The sequence below is a fragment of the Ammospiza nelsoni genome, chromosome 14 (genome assembly GCF_027579445.1).
Source record: "Ammospiza nelsoni isolate bAmmNel1 chromosome 14, bAmmNel1.pri, whole genome shotgun sequence".
In the NCBI taxonomy this organism is placed as follows: domain Eukaryota; kingdom Metazoa; phylum Chordata; class Aves; order Passeriformes; family Passerellidae; genus Ammospiza; species Ammospiza nelsoni.
In genome coordinates this window covers 2,747,630-2,765,575 of record NC_080646.1, presented here as the reverse complement: position 1 = coordinate 2,765,575, position 17,946 = coordinate 2,747,630, and the positions used below count along the sequence as shown (strand labels likewise).

Here is a 17,946-nt window from a genome sequence, read left to right as displayed (position 1 = left end):
GATGCGGGCGGGGCGGGTCCTCCGGGCCGCCAGGGGGCGCTGTGGCGCTGTGCCAGGGGGGCGCCGTGGCGGTGCTGAGGGGGGCGCGGTGCTGAGGCGGCGCTGAGGCGCTGTCATGGCGGCGCGCTGAGGGCCGCGGCGGGAGCATGGCGCAGCCGCCGCCGTTCCCTGCTCGCCTCCCGCCGCCCTTCCGCGCCTTCCCGCCGCCCTTCCCCGGCCCCTCTGTCCGCCCAGCGCCCTTCGCGGTAGGGCCGGTAGCACCCCCGCCTTTCTTCTTGCCGCCGCCGCCGAGTGCGGGTGAGGGGGGACCGCGCTTACCGCCGGGCGTCCCCTACTTGGCGGCGGCCCCGCCGCGGGCAGCGGCCGAGGAGGAGGCGGTGCAGCGGCAGCAGGATGAGCTGTGGCTCTCGCAGTTCCTGGGCCGCCGCCGCGCCGCTCCCCCGCCGCCGCCGCCGCCCGCCGCCGCCAGCCCCAGCAGCGCCCGGGCCGTGGCGGTGGCGGCGCTGGCGCGGGTGGCCCGGGTGACCGCGCTCTGCCGGGCCCTGCGGCGCAGCGAGGAGCAGGGCGACGAGCCGGGCTGGGCCCGGGCGCGGGAGGAGGCGGAGGCGGCGCTGCGGGAGCTGCGGGAGGTCGTGCGGCCCCTGCGGGAGCCCGGCTACGGCGAGGCGCTGCGCAGGAAGGCCGAGAGGGCGAGGAAGAGGAGGCTGCGCCTGCAGCGGAGGAAGCTCGAAGCCAGGGCGGCCAAGGAGGAGGCGGCGGCCCGGGCCGCCGAGCGGGAGGCCAAGATCGACCAGTGGCGGGCTAAGTGCATCCAGGAGGTGGAGGAAAAGAACAGGGTATGGTCCTCAGTGCCTGGCCCTGCCTCTCGCCGGGGCTCCAGGGCAGCGCGGTGGGGCAGGGGTGACCTGTCGGTAGTGGGGTCACGGCGGGCTGTGCCTTTCCCACACCCGGCTTTGGCCCCCTTGCTTCAGTGGGTGCCGCTGAGGTGCTCCGTGACTTCAGCATACTGAGAGACGTGCTGTTTCCAAGGCCTGCAGCCCTGCTTGCATTGAAGTCTTGGTGGGCATCTCGGTTTTGCCTTCCTCATCTTCTAGGCCTTGACATGAAATTGGGGTTTAAGCTGTTTCTGAACTCCTGGAGGTTTTCCTCTGTGGTCCAAGTGTCGGCCTGTCCACGCAGCTACCTTGTGGTGGTCAGTGCTGTTTCAGTATGCATCAGCCTTCCCTCCTGCTTTCATCCTTCTAAAGTTTGTGGTTTACAAGCTTTTTGATGTTATGGGGAAGTAAAACATCTCCAAAGCAAAAAAATACCACCTCAAATTAGACTGGTTGAGAAGTGCAAACCTTTCTGTTTGTTTTTGGCTAAAGAATTCCCTTTCTGCTGATCTGGGCTGGGTTGGTCCAGAGCAGCTGCTGAGGTAGGGTTTGTGGTCAGACTGTGGCAGGTTAATGCTCTTAATTGCAGAACTGTGGAATCAGGATGGTTTCTGTTTATTGTAAAATATTTACCCTAAATTTCTGTGGTTAAATATTCTCAGGCTTTCATCATTCATAAATCATCTAGGAAGTGTTCAAAAATGTGTGGATGTGGCACTTGAGGACATGGCTTAGTGGTGAACATGGTGGTGGTGCTGAGTTGACAGATGGATTTGATGATCTTTTCCAACCTTAACAATTCCATGATTCTGTGATTTAGCCCAAATTTATGAGTTCCACAGCATTTTTTTTTTCTGAAATCTGTGGTATTTTAGCCCTTTTTTCATAAAAAAGCAAGGCTAGATGGTTGGCTTGATTTGTTGCTGTGAAGTCACTCTGCTCTCCAGTGCTTTGCTAATCTCTGAAAATACCATTTGATTTGTGTCTTTGAGGGATATTTCACAGATCTCATCTGGTTTTTTTCCTTCCTTTCCTAGGAACAAGAGCTGAAGGCTGCTGCTGACAGTGTCCTGTCAGAAGTCAGGAAGAAACAAGCAGACACAAAGAGGATGACGGACGTCCTGCGCGGGCTGGAGAAGCTTCGGAAGCTGAGGAAAGAAGCTGCTGCCAGGAAAGGTTCATTGCGAGATTTTTCTAAACTTCTTTAATTGCACACACAGGAAATAAGATGAGGGTGCCCTGTGCTGACTAGCAAGGTACAGCTTCAAAAAGCTGTGTCTTCATTGCGATTTTAATTACAAGAATAGGTACAAAGTGCTGAATTCAGTGGTTGTGTTTTTATGTTTCCAAGCTCTTTCTGGAAGAACGATTATTCCAGTAAGAATTTTGTCTGTTAACAAGGTTAAATTCATATTCCTCTGAGATTTTCCCAGCTCTGCTCTCAAGTCTGGTATCAAACCCCCGTCTGAATCTGAAAACTTAAAATCACTTCTCTTTCTGTTCAGGTGTTTGTCCACCTCCTTCAGCAGATGAAGCATTTGAAAATCAGGTGGAGAGTCTCAAAACGTTGCTCAAAACTCGCACAGAACTGTATGAAGCTGAGGAAAGAGCATTAAGGGTTATGCTGGAGGGAGAACAGGAGGAGGAAAGGAAGAGGGAAATGGAAAAGAAACAGAAGAAGGAAAGGGAGAAACTACTACAGCAGAAACTGGAAATGGATTCTAAGCTCTTTGGGGATCCAGGTAAATTCTGCCTCCTGTTCTTAACAGTGTTTTTCCACATCACATCCCCATCTCACAGACACTGGATTTGAAATGCAGGCACACATCTAGTTTGGAAAGGAATCATACACTGGAGTAATTTATGGTCTGAGAATGGGGGATAAACAAAGTGCTGTTAACACCTGTGGTGTAAGAGGAACTGCTGAGCTCTTCAACATGGACTGCAGCACATCTCAAGCTGGTTTCATGTTGTTTTGCAAGAAGAGGTTCTAGATGAAACCGAAGTGAGAATAAACAGAATGGATTGAAGATTTCCAGCACCATAGATGCTTTAGTCTGGTGCTTCAATAAGTGTGACTCGGGTAATCTGTAAAGATTGATTGTCCATATGTTCCCCTTTTTTAGATGGTGGAGTCAGAAAGTTTTGCTAGTCTTGGCTTTCCTTTGACAGCTGTGGTACAGACCAGGAAATGTGTAACATACAAACAGTTGAGTTTTATATGTTACCTAAGGACCTGATGTTAGATTACAGTTGGGCAGTAGCAAATGATTTTGCACATTATGGGCTTCTGAGACTCACTAGAATGGAAGTTTTTTCTGGCTTATTGAACAATTTCTGTGTCTCTGTTTTACAGCTGAATTCCCCCTTGCCCACCTGCTGCAGCCTTTCAGAGACTACTACTTACAAGCTGAACATTCTGTAGCAGCTCTAATCCAGATCAGGTAAAACCAAAGAAAGGATTTTATCATCAGAGATGGCAAACACTGTTTTTTGCAATTGTAAATTCAGTGCCCCTTTTGGTTTGTCAGCTTCCAAATATGGTTATGCAATGGATTGTTCTGTTTTATTTAGTTTCTTGCTTGAGTCATATCCAACAGATGCCCGTGTGAGGCAGAGAGCACTTCATGCATAACCATTCAATTTAACACCAGAACATTGAATTTTCACATTTGTCTTTTGAAGTTTAAGAGTTTAAGACAAGTTTAAGAGTACAAGTATTGTGGGTTTTGCATCAATCAGTAATATCTGTGTGGGTGTATAATAAATCTTACACCAAATTAACCCCAGGTCTCCTCTCAAACAACGCTCTCTCTGTTAAAGGCATGAATGGGATCAGTACTTGGTGCCAGCTGACCACCCTGAAGGAAGCTGCATCCCTCCAGGATGGGTTCTCCCGAGTCTCCCCACCAGTGACACCTGGGCCACTGCTGTCAGATAATTTTGCAATAAATTATTTCCACGTTGGAGGATTGCTTCATTATTACTGCGTGTAAATATGAGAGGGCCCAAAGAGGAAGTCTCACCCTCTCTTTCGGCAGCCAGGTACTGCAAAGTCTTTACTAGAACATCTTGAAACAAAGTTTAAGAATTGTTTTTGCTGATTGACTGTGCAGGGAGATAGCTGAGCAAGCCCAGAGCTTCCAGGCCTCTTGTGGTGTGGAATTACAATCCAGCTGCGAGTTATTGCTAAATCTCAGTCTTAATAAAGGAACATTGCTGATGGTGGTATTTGTGCCAGTATTAACATCATATTTTTAGTGACTTTTATCTTTATAAAGGATGATGAAAGCTTCAGAAAAAAAGAAATTTTTAAATAAAGAAGAGATCATTAGTAAACATGTTTTTCTTCTTAAATGAAGCATGTCAAGCATCACTGTCAAAATAGGTCCTGTATTTTTGGGTGTAGAGACAAACCTATTACAAGTTTAAACGAATTCTGAAGTACAAACAAGACAGGGTTTTTCAAGGTTGATTAAGGCAGCTGTTGACATTATACTTTTGTGGACTAAAGCTGATACCAAAACATGGAAAAAAAATCCCATTTGTGGTGAAATAGGTCAGACAGCCATGTGAATAAATACAAATTTGATTAATAAGCCTGCTGGAAAAAAACCCAATAAAATCTGCATAGTCTAAAAGTCTAACATACTGTGTTTTGACTATATAGGTATTTTTGTGTATGTCTATAATATTTGATTAAAAACCACAGCTTTATTTTGTAAGTTGTTTTTTTTGTACAGAACAAATAGAGAAAAATGGATTTTTGTTTAAAATATTTTCACGCAAGGGAAGAGATTTGTTTGAGTACTTTGCATCAAATACAACTCCAGCAAGGAGAGAATTGTTGGGAGGAGGTTTGTGTGAAGGAAATCTCCCTCCTGCAAGGTGACAGAGGTGACACCTGGTGTCAAAGCTTTCCATGTTCTGAACAGTTTGCTTGTAACTGTGATGGGCCATATGGATTTGGAGCTTTGCTGTTCTGCACAGATTGCTGTGGCAGCTTTCCAGAGCTTCAGTCCTTATTCTTGCTAGCCCCAGTGTGTGGGAAATGGAGTTAATCTCTCCATGCTTTGCCTCTTGGCGTCACAGCAGTGCGTAATTCACGTGTGTCATTGCCTAAATTCAGCACCTGGGCCTTAGGGGTAATGTCAGTAGTGTCCTGGCTGAACCTTTGCACTGGTTTGTCAGTAAGAGACACGATCTGGTGGTTCCTGACAGAACATGAGTGCAGAAGTTTGCAGTTCTTGCTCTGTATGCCCAACATACAGATTGCCATGAAGTTCTCTGCAGGTGCTGTTCTGATTTGCTCTTCCCTGCATCCTCCCATCCCTAATGTCACTTCCAGCACCTCATTACTCCAGACCCAAGGCTGAGTCAGATCCTGGGAGTCTTCCCTGATGAAAAGGCACAAGATCAAATATAAAAATAAAAACAACTGCATAAAACCAATACAAACCCAACACTTTCAGTTCATGCAGCTTAGTGACCAGAGGATGCTCTGCTTAAACAATTAGGCTCCTTATCCCATCAGCATGTCTGATGGAACAGGCCAGCTGCTTAAGCTACGATTATCTTAAAGCTGTCCAAGTCAGCTGCTTGTCTGACACTGCAGGAATTTAAAGAGCTGAGCAGTAGATAAGGAGGCAGCAAAGCAGCAGCCCTGTTCTCCCTGCTCTGTGAGGAGAGAGCTCCATGAGTTCATCTGATGGTAAGGACTGCTTCATATTGCTAATAAACACAGGGCTTGGAAATGCCAGGGGAGGATTCACCTTTGGGTATGTTCTGTGTATTTGCTCCTGTCTAATGACATCTGCATTAAAATGTTTCATAGCTTTAGTGAGGAAGTTGTTGAAGCCACAGATGGGGAGGAATGTTTAAAATTTCAACTTATAAAATACATGGACACATGGTATTAATTTAAAAAGTGTGTGTTCAGACTTCATTCCCATTTTTCTGAATATAATATTTCCCACTGTTTTTAAATTTTAAAAACTTAGTGTAGCTCAGAAGAGAGATGTTGGCTGTGAGTTTCCAAGATTCATTTGTAACGTATTCCTCCCCTGGTCCTGGTGCAGTTTGGGTTTTCCTGCTGTTTAGGCACATCCTTTTCCAGATGTGCACTGCTTCATGCACTGGCCAGTGTCTTTGATGTGAAAGTGGGCAGGGCTCCTCTGGAGAACATGAGGTCAGAGCCCTTGTAGGAGTTCCCTTCTGGTGGGAGTTGGTGTTTATGACTGACCCTCTTTTATCCTTTTCTAATAGCATTTTTGTTGTGATTGCTCCTGCCCCAAAGTACTTCTTGTTTTCTAAACTGTGGTTTTGGGAATTAACACTTCTGTGAGCCTCTCTTAAAGCACAGTACTTATGCAGTCAAATACAGAGAGCTACAATACCATAATCCTCTCATATTTTCTTCATTGTGGCTTCAGACACACTCACTACCCATCACCATCCCTTAAAGTATCATCTGAACCTGAGTGGAGCCATTCTGGGTGACAGATGTTGAGACACCACTTTCCTGAGCACCCTGGGATTTTGGGGAGAGCCAGTTTACAGCCCAAGCTGCAGGAAGGTCAGTCCCCCTGCCTGCAGGAGCTGCTCAGGGAGTAGCAGAAAGCTGAGGGAAGGTGGCCTCGCTTGCAGATGTTTTCAGGCGTCACCTTAGTCAGTGCTGACGTGGATTGTCCCTTAGGCTGAGCCCTCTTAAGCTGAGCAGGTGGCCTGGCTCCACGTGGGATCCCAGCACGTTGCCTGTGCTGTGTGTTAGTGGCAGGACATGTGCAGGAGCACAAAGCTCCTTTGGGGCTCTGCTTCTGCAGGGGCATTAAAGGCTCCTGGCGTAAGCAGGCAAAGTGACAACCCTGTTGTCATTCTGATATCACTGCCTGAGTGATTGTGCATGTTGATTGTGTGTGTCACTTTCTCTGGCCTGGAAGCTCTTTGTGAGTCCTTTCCCAACACAGGAAACTTCCCTGAACCCCATCTCCCATTATAGACTCTGATTTTTGCTTTAAACAGGCAGTTCTGTCATCCTTGTGTATATTCTTCAGCATATTTACTTTTAGTGGAATGTTTATCCTTGTTGTCATAGAAGTTGTTTGTTTTTAAAGGAAAAAAATAATTGGGGAAAGCACTTAAGGATGTCACATACAGATTTACTGTGTGACCCGAGGATGAGTGCTAAGGACTTTGGGATGAGCAGGCACATGCTGCCAGTACCAGAACTCAGTGAAGACTGGCTACCAGCTCCTAACAGTTTATAATCTATAAAAGAAGTGATTTTACACACTGTCATCACTGGGAAGCTGAAAGCTCGAGGCTTCATGTAGCAAGTAATGGCTTTTTAGTAAATTGAGACATTTTTAGGGACCTGATGGAGTATCGAAAATACTGAAGTAATATTTTCCTGACAGCATTCCCAATTCACCGGCAATTTTTCTCTCCCCTGCAATTTCTGATCTAAAACCATCACCACACTTAAAAATGAATGCATGGATCCTAAAAGCTAATCTTCAAAATTGCTTCTTTGACATCCTCCTAGTTCCCAAGCTTGCCTGATGCACAGTCTCCTTGCCTGGCTCCCAGTAAGCTGTTCCCAAAGGAATGCCCTCACCCCAGCTCCCTCGGGATGCTCTGTGTGATGGCTCAGCAGCACGAGGCCATGTGCATGAGCCCTGTCACCACAGCTTGTGCAGACAGGGGAGACCTGCAAGGTGTCCTCCTTGGCTGTGCCTTCTCCCTCTGTAACTGGAAAAAGTGCCCAGTCCATCCCCAGCTTGGGGAAGGGAGTGTGTAATGGCAACAGAGAGAGAGGGAGAGACAGGAGGGATGGGAGAGATGGAGGAGAAAAATGCTCAGGATCTCTGCCAAAGGAAGCCATAAGCTTGGTCAAGTCCTTCTGGCTCAAGCTGAGAATAGCAAAGGTTAGTTCAGACAAAGCTTCCTGGTGTCAGTAAATAAGATTTTGCCAGTCTTTTTTTACCCAGCTGGCACTTGAAAGAGCTCATCTTTCTCTCCTTCCAGCCACCTTAAGAGATGTTCTTACAGTTTCTGTTTCCCTTCCTCCAGCAGCAAGAAATCAGGCAGCAGCAATGAACTACCTGGATGAAGTTCCCTTCCGGACAGCCATGAGCCTCAGTGGGGACTCAGAGGGAGAAATCCCTTTAGTCACTGCCCCGGACATTGAGCTCCCTGACTGCACCGACATCCTCATGAGCACCATGGTGAGTCCACACCCAGCCACTGCTGGGGGATGCTGGAAGGAAATCAGCAGTGCTCCCATGAAAGAAGGGAAAGCTAACTGTTCTCCTCCTCACTGGCTGGTTTGCAGCAACAGTGGGAGGAAATGAGGATGATCTGTGGTGTGTAGCAGTGATGATGGGGTTGGTTTGGGGTTGCTTTCTAAAAATCCTTTCTAAGAAGGAAGGTTAGATTTTTCTGGGATAGGAGGACAAACTTCAGGCTCTGCTCTGGGGTTGTTTCCTCCTTTGGAGTTATTACTGTCTCATTTATTAATGATATTAATTAAATATTTACCAATAAATCTACCAGCTATAATCAGGCAATACTGCCTATGCCAGAAGCATATAGATAGAGTTTATATACATATATATATATATATATATATATATATATATATACCCCGTGTTTCTCCCTATTTAGTGATGATTTGATGCTCCCCTCTGAGCCAAATCATTGTGCTGCTGGTCCAGGCTGATCCTTATGGAGGGACGTGAGGGTGTTTTCCTTGGGGAGGCTGATTTGGGTCCACGGCTGACCCTAGTGGCAAGAACAGTAAAAACAGCATTCCTGGGCTGTGAATGTACTTGCCTGCCTGTCAGGAGGAGACCTTGTTTGGAGAGCTCTGGGACGGGCAGGGCTTGTTTGTTCCAGGAAAACCCTGAGATTTCAGTCACAAACACACTTATATTTTAAGCTGAACTATGTGGAAATGACAACTCTGTTTGGGGAGCAGCCGAGACCCTGGCGCCACTAGATAATGCCATGGCTGCTTCTGCTTCTGCCCGAGGTGGCATCTGCCCTCTTGGTGGCTTCTGAGCCCCTGAAGTGGCTCTGCCAAGCGCTGCTAATGAGGGTCACAAACAAACTCTGCCACCATTCTGGGGGCAGCCTGTGGCTGGATGCAGTGCCTCTCTGCAGCTGCCTAAAATTGGGATGTCTGCACACTCCTGCCTTCCACAGTGACACAAACACCTCCAAGCATAAAATACTTTTCCAAAGAATTGTAGGTGCAACTCACTATAGTAATGACTTCATAGATAAGAGTTATTTCAAATATAAATTTGGGGATTCCATGCAGAGATGTGGCTGGCGCTGCCCAATCCTACAGCCAGCCCTAGTGCTCAGGGAAATAGGAGCTGATGTGGGAAGACTGTAGCCCTTAAGATGCCTCGTGGAGTGCATGGTTTGCTCCATGCCACCTGGTCTGGTTTCACATGTCCTCACCAGCTGTCTCTTGCTCTCCTGCAGCACGACTTCTCGCTGGAAAGGAAGGTGCTGTACTGGGTGGAGGTGGCCTCTCAGCAGCAGACCTCCCGCCATCGAGTCACCTCCGAAGTCGTCCCCACGGCTCCCCCGTGCTGGCTGCTGCTGGTGGACCCTGCCGACAGCTACGGAGGGCGGGGTCGGGACGGGGCGGTGCGGCGCTCCATCAGCCTGAGCGCTGCCGACAGCTCCTACGGGCACGCCCGGGGCAGGGCGGCCCTGTCCGACACCGAGAGCGACACCTGGCACTCAGACGAGGGGGAGTACTCGGATGATGAGTACTCCTCCACCTCTTGGGAAGAGAATGACAAGGACGAGTCACACCTCTCCAGGAGGAGAAGCTCTGCGAGAAGTGTGTCTTCACGGCCCGGCTTTTACCAGACCCGACCAAAGACATCACCCGGCTTGCTGGAGCCCTCGCCAGAGAACAGTGTCCACAGCCCAGCCAGCCCAGACCCCAGCAAGCAGAGAAGATCCATGGTGATATTTAACAACATGAAGAACGAGCTAGAAGCTGCCAGGAGGAAGCTGGCTGCTTTGGTGCATCCTTTGAACAGAGCTGCCATGGGGAACAGGGGGATCCTGGTGCCACGGCTGCTGCCCCAGTGCCCCGGCACCAACGGCAGCGTCAAGTACAGGCCAGATCCTGACGTGTCCCAGCAGGGCACTGCTGTGCCAACTCCTCCAGACACAGCCTCACCAATCCCTCCCATCAAGCAGCACAAGCCCACGGTACCGGTGAGAAGCTTCCTTTGGTGGCCCTTTGTTCATCACTGGGAGATGAGGGAGGTGGAGGGCATCAAATTGGTCTCATTTGCTGGGGGCTGGCCAGCAAAAAGGAAGCAAAATGAGGCTTTGGAAACACCGGACCCATGAGGAATTGCTGAAGTTTTCACAAGAAGTGAAGAAAGGGTTTGATTTTGTCACTGAGGTTGAAAGAAGCTTTCTGGGTACACTTTTACTTGCTCTGTCCAAAACATCTGTGTTTTTCCAGAGCAGGGTCTAATCTGATTCTCAATTGAAACACTAAGAAAAGAGTGAAATATTTGGGGGGGTTGTCCTCTTTTTGCTACATTATCCCATTCTAACAGATATAAGCGGGGTTTGTAGGGAAATATCCCCTTACAGTCCTTATGTCTTTTCTAGGAAACTTTGGACTTCCTACTAGAAATACAGATCATTTAGTGATAGAGACAGTGATGTGAAAGGATGGAGTAAGTAGTACTCTGTCAGCTTAAATCTGAGTTCCACCCTGCTTTTAAGAAATTGAATATAATCCAGCTGCTTGAGAGGTGTAGGAGATGAATTACTGAAAACCTGCAATAAAACCATCAGACACTTGAATGACCAGGTTATTTATATGCAGCTGCATTTGACATGGAGTAATTAAGGGGAGATTAAATCCCCATGTGTATTTGTACAACACCCACACTGAGCACTCTTCTGTATCTGTAGCTGACCCTGGATTTAATTAAGTCCAGTCTCATTTGATGCTCATTTGATGTTCCTTGTATGGGAATTTTCCTCTTCTGGAGAGAGCAAGGTAACCACCAGCATTCAGAAGCATTGCCCCAGCCCAGGTTGTTTCACCTCATTCCATGACCTGGAGCAATAACACCATCTGTTTTTTTCCTTGCAGTCCCTCAGCCCCTACACTTGCCTCCCCCCTGCCTCCACGCCTGGACGACCTCTGAGCTGCCACAGATCCCAGCCAGATTCCTCGGCTGACCTGCTCTCTGCCCTGAGCCAAGAGGAGAGAGACCTCATCGAGCCCGTCATAGCCCTGGGCTACCCCACCCAGAAAGCCATCCTCACCCTCCAGAAGACAGGAAGGCAAAGCTTAAGTCAGGTTGGTGGAGCTGGCACAGCACTGTGAGAAGCTTTTGGTAAAGGAAAGCTTGATTTTCATGGAGAAAGGCATGGCTGTCTTCTTTGGGGTAGATTTTTGACGACCTTGCCTTTCCACTTTAGTGTTGGACCACAGCTGACAGGATTTTCCATGAGATTTCACTTTTGCTGTAATAAAATAGCAATGAGCCGCCCTCAGCTTTTCAGCGCATAATCATGGCTGGCTTTGTTATCTGTTCAATCTGTTGTGTGAAGCATCATGTCCCTCTGAGGTACAAATTTTGCCCCCATATATGGAAACTTTTTGCACATCATTTTTCCTAGCTGTTGGATTCGTGTGATTATTGCCATGGCTCATCCTGTCAGAGCGGGACTGCAGGAATACCTTGGAGATTTGGTTGGGCTCTCTCCAAAACACAACTTCCCTGTGTTGGAGCAAGCACGGAATCCATGCAGACATTGCAGCAGAGTCCCAGAGCTCTTTTCCCAAGGAACCCTCTAGAATAACCTGAAATTTATTGAAACATAACATGCAGCCTCTTCCTACCCCTGGTATGTGAGTACATCCCTGCCTGCTGTGCTGCATCCCCATTCCCAATGTCTCTGTTTGTCCAGATGAATGTCAGAAAGGTCCAGGTGGGCTCAGAGCATCCGGGACATGAGGGAAGCTGCTGGCTCTGACTCCCTTGGCAAACTTGGGGCTGGACTGCCCATTCCAGCAGAGGATTTTAGGGCTAAATTATCCAAGTAGTTCTTGCAAAGAGAGAAAGGTCTTAATTACAGCTGAGCAAGAGGAATTTCCATGGGGCTGTCAGGCCCGGGAGCAGGAGCAGATCCTGGCAGGGCATGAGCAGGCAGAGCACCAAGCAGCCACTGCTGGCTGCCAGTCTCCTTCCCATTCCCCTGGGAGCTGCATGGGCCAGCCTGGACAGAGCTGCTCTGTGGCTGAGTCATCCTGCAGCTTCCGGCTCCCTCCCTACTCAGCCCAGCTCCCCAGAGCTCCCTGGAGTTTCAGGTGAGCTGAGGTGGGAAGGGAAGCTTTATGTCTTCAATCCAAGGAGGTTTCATCTGGGCACAGAGAGATGGGCAGAGCCCAGCCCATGTTGTTTCACAGAGCCATGCGAGGGTGTCCTGTAGCAACTGCTGGCTTCAAAATGAAGAAACAGTGCATCTTATTAAGGGTGGAAATGGGTACAGCCTGCTCCCTTCTGTATGAACACCAGGACTCCCACTCCTTTGGAGAAGAGAGTACTGCACCAAAAGACAAGGTCTGCCTTCTATCCCATGCCTTCTTCACCAGCAGTTCCCATCTTTCCCATTTATGCCCAATGCAGCCAAGATGAAGCCTGACTTGTCATGCATTTTTTACAAGTACCAAACTACCAAATTAGTCTAAATCTTCCTGGAAAATATGTTCCAGTTAAAGTCAAAAAGACCTGTGCTCTTCATTGCTTGCTGGTGATGCCTGAGGTTTTGAGGTGTGACAATGACTACTTCAACTGTGAGGATTGATGGAAGTACCAGATGATATGCAAAAATTGCTCAACTTCCTTGTAGTGTCAAGAGAAACTGGCAGAGCCCCCCATGATAGAGAAGGCAAGGCCTTCTGTAGCCTTCTTTAGAAGCAATGCTTTCCTAATTTTGGTGGAAGAACTTCTCTGAAAGGCTCAAGTAGGATTAGTAGCCCCAGCATGCCAGAGGTTCATCATGTAGGACATCATGGCCAAAAAGGCACCATTCCAATTTTGATCAATGATCATTGGTCAATTCAAAATGCATTGTTGGTCCATGGAGCCCTCAATGTACATGTGAGCTGAGACATGACAAAAGCAGCAGCTGGTCACTGTTAAAAAAAATCTTATTGTTTAGTCTTGAGGATACATATATATAATAATTTTAGTGATAAAAAACATTGAGTTGACAAAGGCACTGATTTCATGCTGGGCTTGACCAGGCTGCCAGGACTGTCTGTGTTATGCTGTGGATGAGTGGCTGTTCTGCCACAACAGGGGAAGAGAATGCAGCAGTGATCTGGGGTTGTCATTAGCCTGGTAACAAGGGAAATAACATGAGGTGAGGAATGCCAATGACCAGTGCCTGTCTCCTTTCTGAGTTACTGGGCTCCTTAAGGCTGACATTTCTGAAAATCCCTACCCAACTGTTCAGCCAAAATAGATCAACTCAATGTTTGAGATACTTTTTTGTCTTTTTCCTATGTTTTATGGCCTTTACTGAGTCCTTCTCCTTGTCTCTGGCAGTGCTGGGAAAGGTGGAGGTCTGTGTGCTGGTGAGTCTGGGGAGAAATGAATCAGCTTGTCCTTGAATGAAAACTCTTTGGAGAGACCTGTGGGATGTTTTTATTCCCCCTGCTATTGTATAGCTCATTTATTATTGCCTGTCCCATATGTTTTTGGACAGTGAGTGATTCTCGCAGTATTTAAAAGATGCTGCTGGGAATTGTGCTGTCAGCACTCCAAGAACAACGAGGAAAGCCAAAAATAACTGTTTACTTTCAGTAATGACAGCACACAGGTCTCCTCTCTGCTCTTGGACCCTGGAGCAAACCCATGGGTGCCTGAACCCCAGCACATCAAAGGGATGCGGGGTCATCTGAACAAAGTCATCCCACCGGGACAGGCCCTGCCTCACCCTGGAGGCCACTGCTCTCCATCTCGAGTGTTCACATGTTTGGTTTCCTCCTTGTTCCCATTCCCACCCTGGGAGGGTGAAGGGGGACCAAGATGTTGTCTCCCACTGGAAATCCTGCAGACAGACAGACAGACCACCCTGGCTGAACATTAGGTGGGAACTGGCAAGATGGTGGTGGCTGATGTGCCCCCGTGGTGTGTCCCTGGGAGGTGGCAGGGGGACTCCTGACTGGCCTTGCTCCCCATGCCTGCAAGGTTGGATTAACCTGTCTGTCTTTCTCTGCAGTTCCTGAGCTACCTGGGTGCCTGTGATCGGCTGCTGAAGCAGGGCTATGAGGAAGGGCAGGTGGAGGAAGCCATGGAAATGTTCCAGTACTCAGAGAAGAAGGTCAGAATGGGATGGCAAAGCCCAGCCCTTTGTGCTGTGTCCTCCAGGCTCTCCTTTTCAGTGGGCTGCATGCTTCCCTCTGCCTCCACAGGCCCTCCTGCAGCCTCATGGAGGGCCAGACCTCTAGGGCAGTGTCACCATAAGGACCCCTGGGGGAGGACACCTGCTCCTTCACACTTCTCTGCCCTTCCCTGTTGTGTGGAATGATGTTCACTCAGCCTCTGCACAGGCAATCCCATCCTGAGCCCACCAGCACCCACTCTGTCTCAAGCCCTGCCAGCTCTCCCTTCTAGCCCCAGGGAGGAGAACCATGGAGAACTGGGCGTTTGTCTCCATCATCAGACTCCCCCTGGGGGTAATGGAGAGCCTGGGAAGGCAGAACTGCATGAAATCCAGGCTGGCAGTGTTTGCCAAGATGCCAATGCCTGTAGGATTGCCGTGTCACCAGTCCTTAGGGCAGTGGCAGTGGGAGGGCACCTGGGTCTGAGTGTCAGGGAAGGGTTTATTTATTAAGGACACAGCTCTGGGTGATGTTGTGGTGCTGGGGCCCAGCCTGACCAAAGAGGGGGAGCAGGACAAATGAATTCCTGTTGTGCTCACTGCCATTCCCTGCTCTCTTCATAGTGCAGGCAAACACTGCATGGAATTGATACAAACATTATAGGGAATAGTGAAACTAGAGGCTGACTTTATTAAATATTTCTTATTTAAGAAGTTTCAGTCCTACCAGGGATATGTGTGCCCTCAATCTGCTGTCACAGTGATACAACTCAGATCTTCTGAGTGCAGCCTTGTCCCACAGCACTGCTTTTTCTGCAGCTACACAATATATCCATGATAGCATCATTCTTCTCTCCTCCTTCTTCCTCCAGGCAGCTGAATTCTTGCATCTGTTGGCTCAGTTTAATGATATGGGCTTCCAGCAAAATGAAATCAAAGAAGTTCTTTTGCTTTGTGGGAATCAGAGGGAGAGGGCGCTGGAAGAGCTTGTGATGAAAACGCACTGAGCAGCATCCTGGAGCAGTCACAGCTTCCCCTCTTCACACCAGACCAGAAGCACTCAGGTGATTGTGCTGCTCCATCCCCACCCCTGGAAGCACCAGATACACAATTTCAAAGCTCTGCCTTGGAGTCTCATTTTATGGACATCGATCATAAGAGTGTTTGTCATGCAGGCACTGAGTGCATAGCAGGAATGTTTATCTCCTCACCCACACATCCCCACCCTTGATCATCTCAGCTATTCAGATTAGAGAAGATCCAAATTGCCTTTGGCTTAGATTTTTGCAAAAACCAAACCAAACCAGTGTTCTCCCTCCACCTGGGGTGATGGGTGTAGGTTTTCAGCTACAACAAAGTGGGGATTCTTAAAAGATTATATAAATCAACAGAATAAATTGTTTTCCTAAAATCTGAAGGCTCCTGCAGGAACATGTGTTGGCTTGGGAAGAGTCTCAGCTGACTTAGTCAATTGAAATCCACTTTGATCGCATTAGCTTCTCCTTTTAAACCAGACATGTGAGGAAAATACACAGTTCCATGTGGATAAAGAAAGAAAACAAGCTGCCCTTGCTCTGAAATACATGAGGTTTATCCAGTGCAATGAAAAATGGTGGAGGCAAAGGTTTGTCCTCAGGAAACTTCACGAGATAGAACAGAGAGATGGGGAGCTGCTCACTGCCCTCATGCTCTGCCCAAATCAGGAAAATTCAGGGGATGCGTCCCTAAACTGTGAAGACAGTGGATCCAAATGAAGTGAAGCATGAATATCAGCATCAGGAACATCTGTATGCCCAAGGGAATTTCTGTATGTAACTGAAGGACAGAGAATGGGAGATTCAGATCACTGTACAGGATGTGTGTCTTGGCTTGGCAATGGAACAGTGGACAGTGTTTTTACATAAAGTATGTTATTTTCCTGTGAATTAGAAACAGATGTAATTTCTTTGAGTAAAGATGCTTGGGGGGTTCTTCTGCAACATGTTTGTCTTTTTCTGTCAGGATGCCAGCTGGCACAACCCAGCAGAGAAAATCCTTACTTGCATTCGTACCATTTTCCATTGTACCCTTCCAAACAATCTCCCCGCACAATGTGCTGCCATCAAGGTAAAACACTATGTCCCTTCTCCCTGGATCTCCAGGTGGGTGCCAGACAGCAACAGGAAGGTACAGCTCTCCATGGCTGCATTGATTCTTGCATGGGTGCAACAGGGAAACTTGGCATCCAGGTGTTGGGGGAGTTGACCCATCCATCCCCAAGGATGCTTTATTCCTGCTCTTCTTTAATGGCATTGAAATGGAAAATGTGGCACCCTGTATGTCCTAGGGAGATATTCCTGGGGAGCTCACAGGCTCTTTTTGGAACTCCCAGCTCTGTTTTTCCTCCTGCTTTCCCTTGGTTATACAAGCTTTTATTTTTGATACGGCCCATATAAGGCAAGTCCATCTACAGACAGCTTTTCCTTGCATTCCCCCTTGCCAAGATGATGTCACCTTAAAAACGAGACTTGCAGAAGGTTAAGCTGTGATTAGGCAAATTGTGTCCCTCCAACTGTGATCTTTGGCAGAGTGAACACCGTGTGGATGGAAAGGGGAAGATAAGGGTGCTGTGCCGGTGCCAGTGGTGCTGAATGCTGGTGGAGCAAAGCACACTGGCAGCATTGTGCCAATTCACTGTGCAAAGGCTGAGCAGCTTCTCGCCCTCCTTCGTGGTTTGCTTGGTCCTGGATCTTGGATCGTTTCTTGCAGAGGTAAGAAATGTATCTTTTTTCCTTCCTTTGCACCTAAAATTATCTTGTGTTACTTTCTGGATCACAGTCTGGACTGATGGATGCAACAAATGGCTCTTGGGAGCATCCATGCCATACTCAACTGCCTGCCAAGACTCACACTTTCCCTCAAGTGCTACACTTAAAATCTTAAAACCTTTTGCATTTGTTGACAAATATCTTTGTAAAGCCCTGAACTGTGGAGCAGCATGTGGAAGTGGGGAGGAAGTTGTATTACTTGGTGTCAGAGCTGGAAGGAATGGGTGAGCCTGCCAAGTTCTGTGGTCTAAGGCTGGCCACAGGAGCCCAACATAAATATTTTAGTAACAGAATTATTTTAACTTCATTTTAATGGATGTTTAAGCTGTTTGTTCAGCTTAAAATTGTTTTAAAGCAACATGTTTCCATGTGCTGCTCCCAGGAGAAGACAACGTGAAATGTTAATTCACAGAATTCTGTGAAATGTTAATTGGCTTTGTCTGGGAAGGGGAAAATTATTTGATAAGTTGCTGTAACATTCCACCTGGGGACTGCAATGCTGCTCAGCTCCCGGTGCCCACAGTGCAGGGGACAGGGACAGGTCTGTTGGTGTCCCCTGTGCCCCCACCAGGCCTGCAGCTCCACCAGCAGCAGTCCCTTCATGGGTGACATCGGGGTGGTGGCCTGGCCCAGTGGCAGAGAGCAAATGGGGACAAGGCACATCCAGTGGTTTTCCATCTGGCTGTGGGTGCAGGCTGGGGTTTTCTGGTTTGTTTTGGTTTGCAGTTGCGTTGAGTGGGTTTATTCTCAAATGCGGGAACTGTTTTGAAAATGCTGAGAACTTGGTGGGATCAGCAGCGGAGTTATTTGAGGCATCCCAGCTGGTATCCCTTCCGTTCCCTCCCAGCCTGGACAGCACAGGCAGCCCAAAG

General features: G+C 48.2%; 2 protein-coding genes across 2 annotated transcripts; both read left to right on the top strand.

Annotated features, from left to right (window-relative positions):
* Positions 1-101: 101 nt before the first annotated feature.
* Positions 102-4,600, top strand: PDCD7 (programmed cell death 7). The gene is made up of 5 exons (XM_059482526.1): positions 102-836; positions 1,913-2,051; positions 2,381-2,617; positions 3,232-3,319; positions 3,699-4,600. The coding sequence occupies exons 1-5, from the start codon at positions 147-149 to the stop codon at positions 3,814-3,816; spliced, it is 1,272 nt and encodes a 423-aa protein (XP_059338509.1). The 5' UTR covers positions 102-146; the 3' UTR covers positions 3,817-4,600.
* Positions 3,847-16,227, top strand: UBAP1L (ubiquitin associated protein 1 like). Its single transcript, XM_059482525.1, has 6 exons — positions 3,847-3,920; positions 7,947-8,101; positions 9,369-10,121; positions 11,023-11,232; positions 14,166-14,267; positions 15,140-16,227. The coding sequence occupies exons 2-6, from the start codon at positions 7,970-7,972 to the stop codon at positions 15,272-15,274; spliced, it is 1,332 nt and encodes a 443-aa protein (XP_059338508.1). The 5' UTR covers positions 3,847-3,920; positions 7,947-7,969; the 3' UTR covers positions 15,275-16,227.
* Positions 16,228-17,946: the final 1,719 nt, after the last annotated feature.

Excerpts from the sequence above, each read along its gene's own strand:
- PDCD7 (XM_059482526.1), top strand. The coding sequence starts at position 147 with ATGGCGCAGCCGCCGCCGTTCCCTGCTCGCCTCCCGCCGCCCTTCCGC. Across the intron at positions 2,052-2,380 it reads AGAAGCTGCTGCCAGGAAAG|GTGTTTGTCCACCTCCTTCA; the intron begins GTTCATTGCGAG and ends CTTTCTGTTCAG. Across the intron at positions 2,618-3,231 it reads TAAGCTCTTTGGGGATCCAG|CTGAATTCCCCCTTGCCCAC; the intron begins GTAAATTCTGCC and ends TCTGTTTTACAG.
- UBAP1L (XM_059482525.1), top strand. The coding sequence starts at position 7,970 with ATGAACTACCTGGATGAAGTTCCCTTCCGGACAGCCATGAGCCTCAGT. Across the intron at positions 8,102-9,368 it reads ACATCCTCATGAGCACCATG|CACGACTTCTCGCTGGAAAG; the intron begins GTGAGTCCACAC and ends GCTCTCCTGCAG. Across the intron at positions 10,122-11,022 it reads AGCACAAGCCCACGGTACCG|TCCCTCAGCCCCTACACTTG; the intron begins GTGAGAAGCTTC and ends TTTTCCTTGCAG.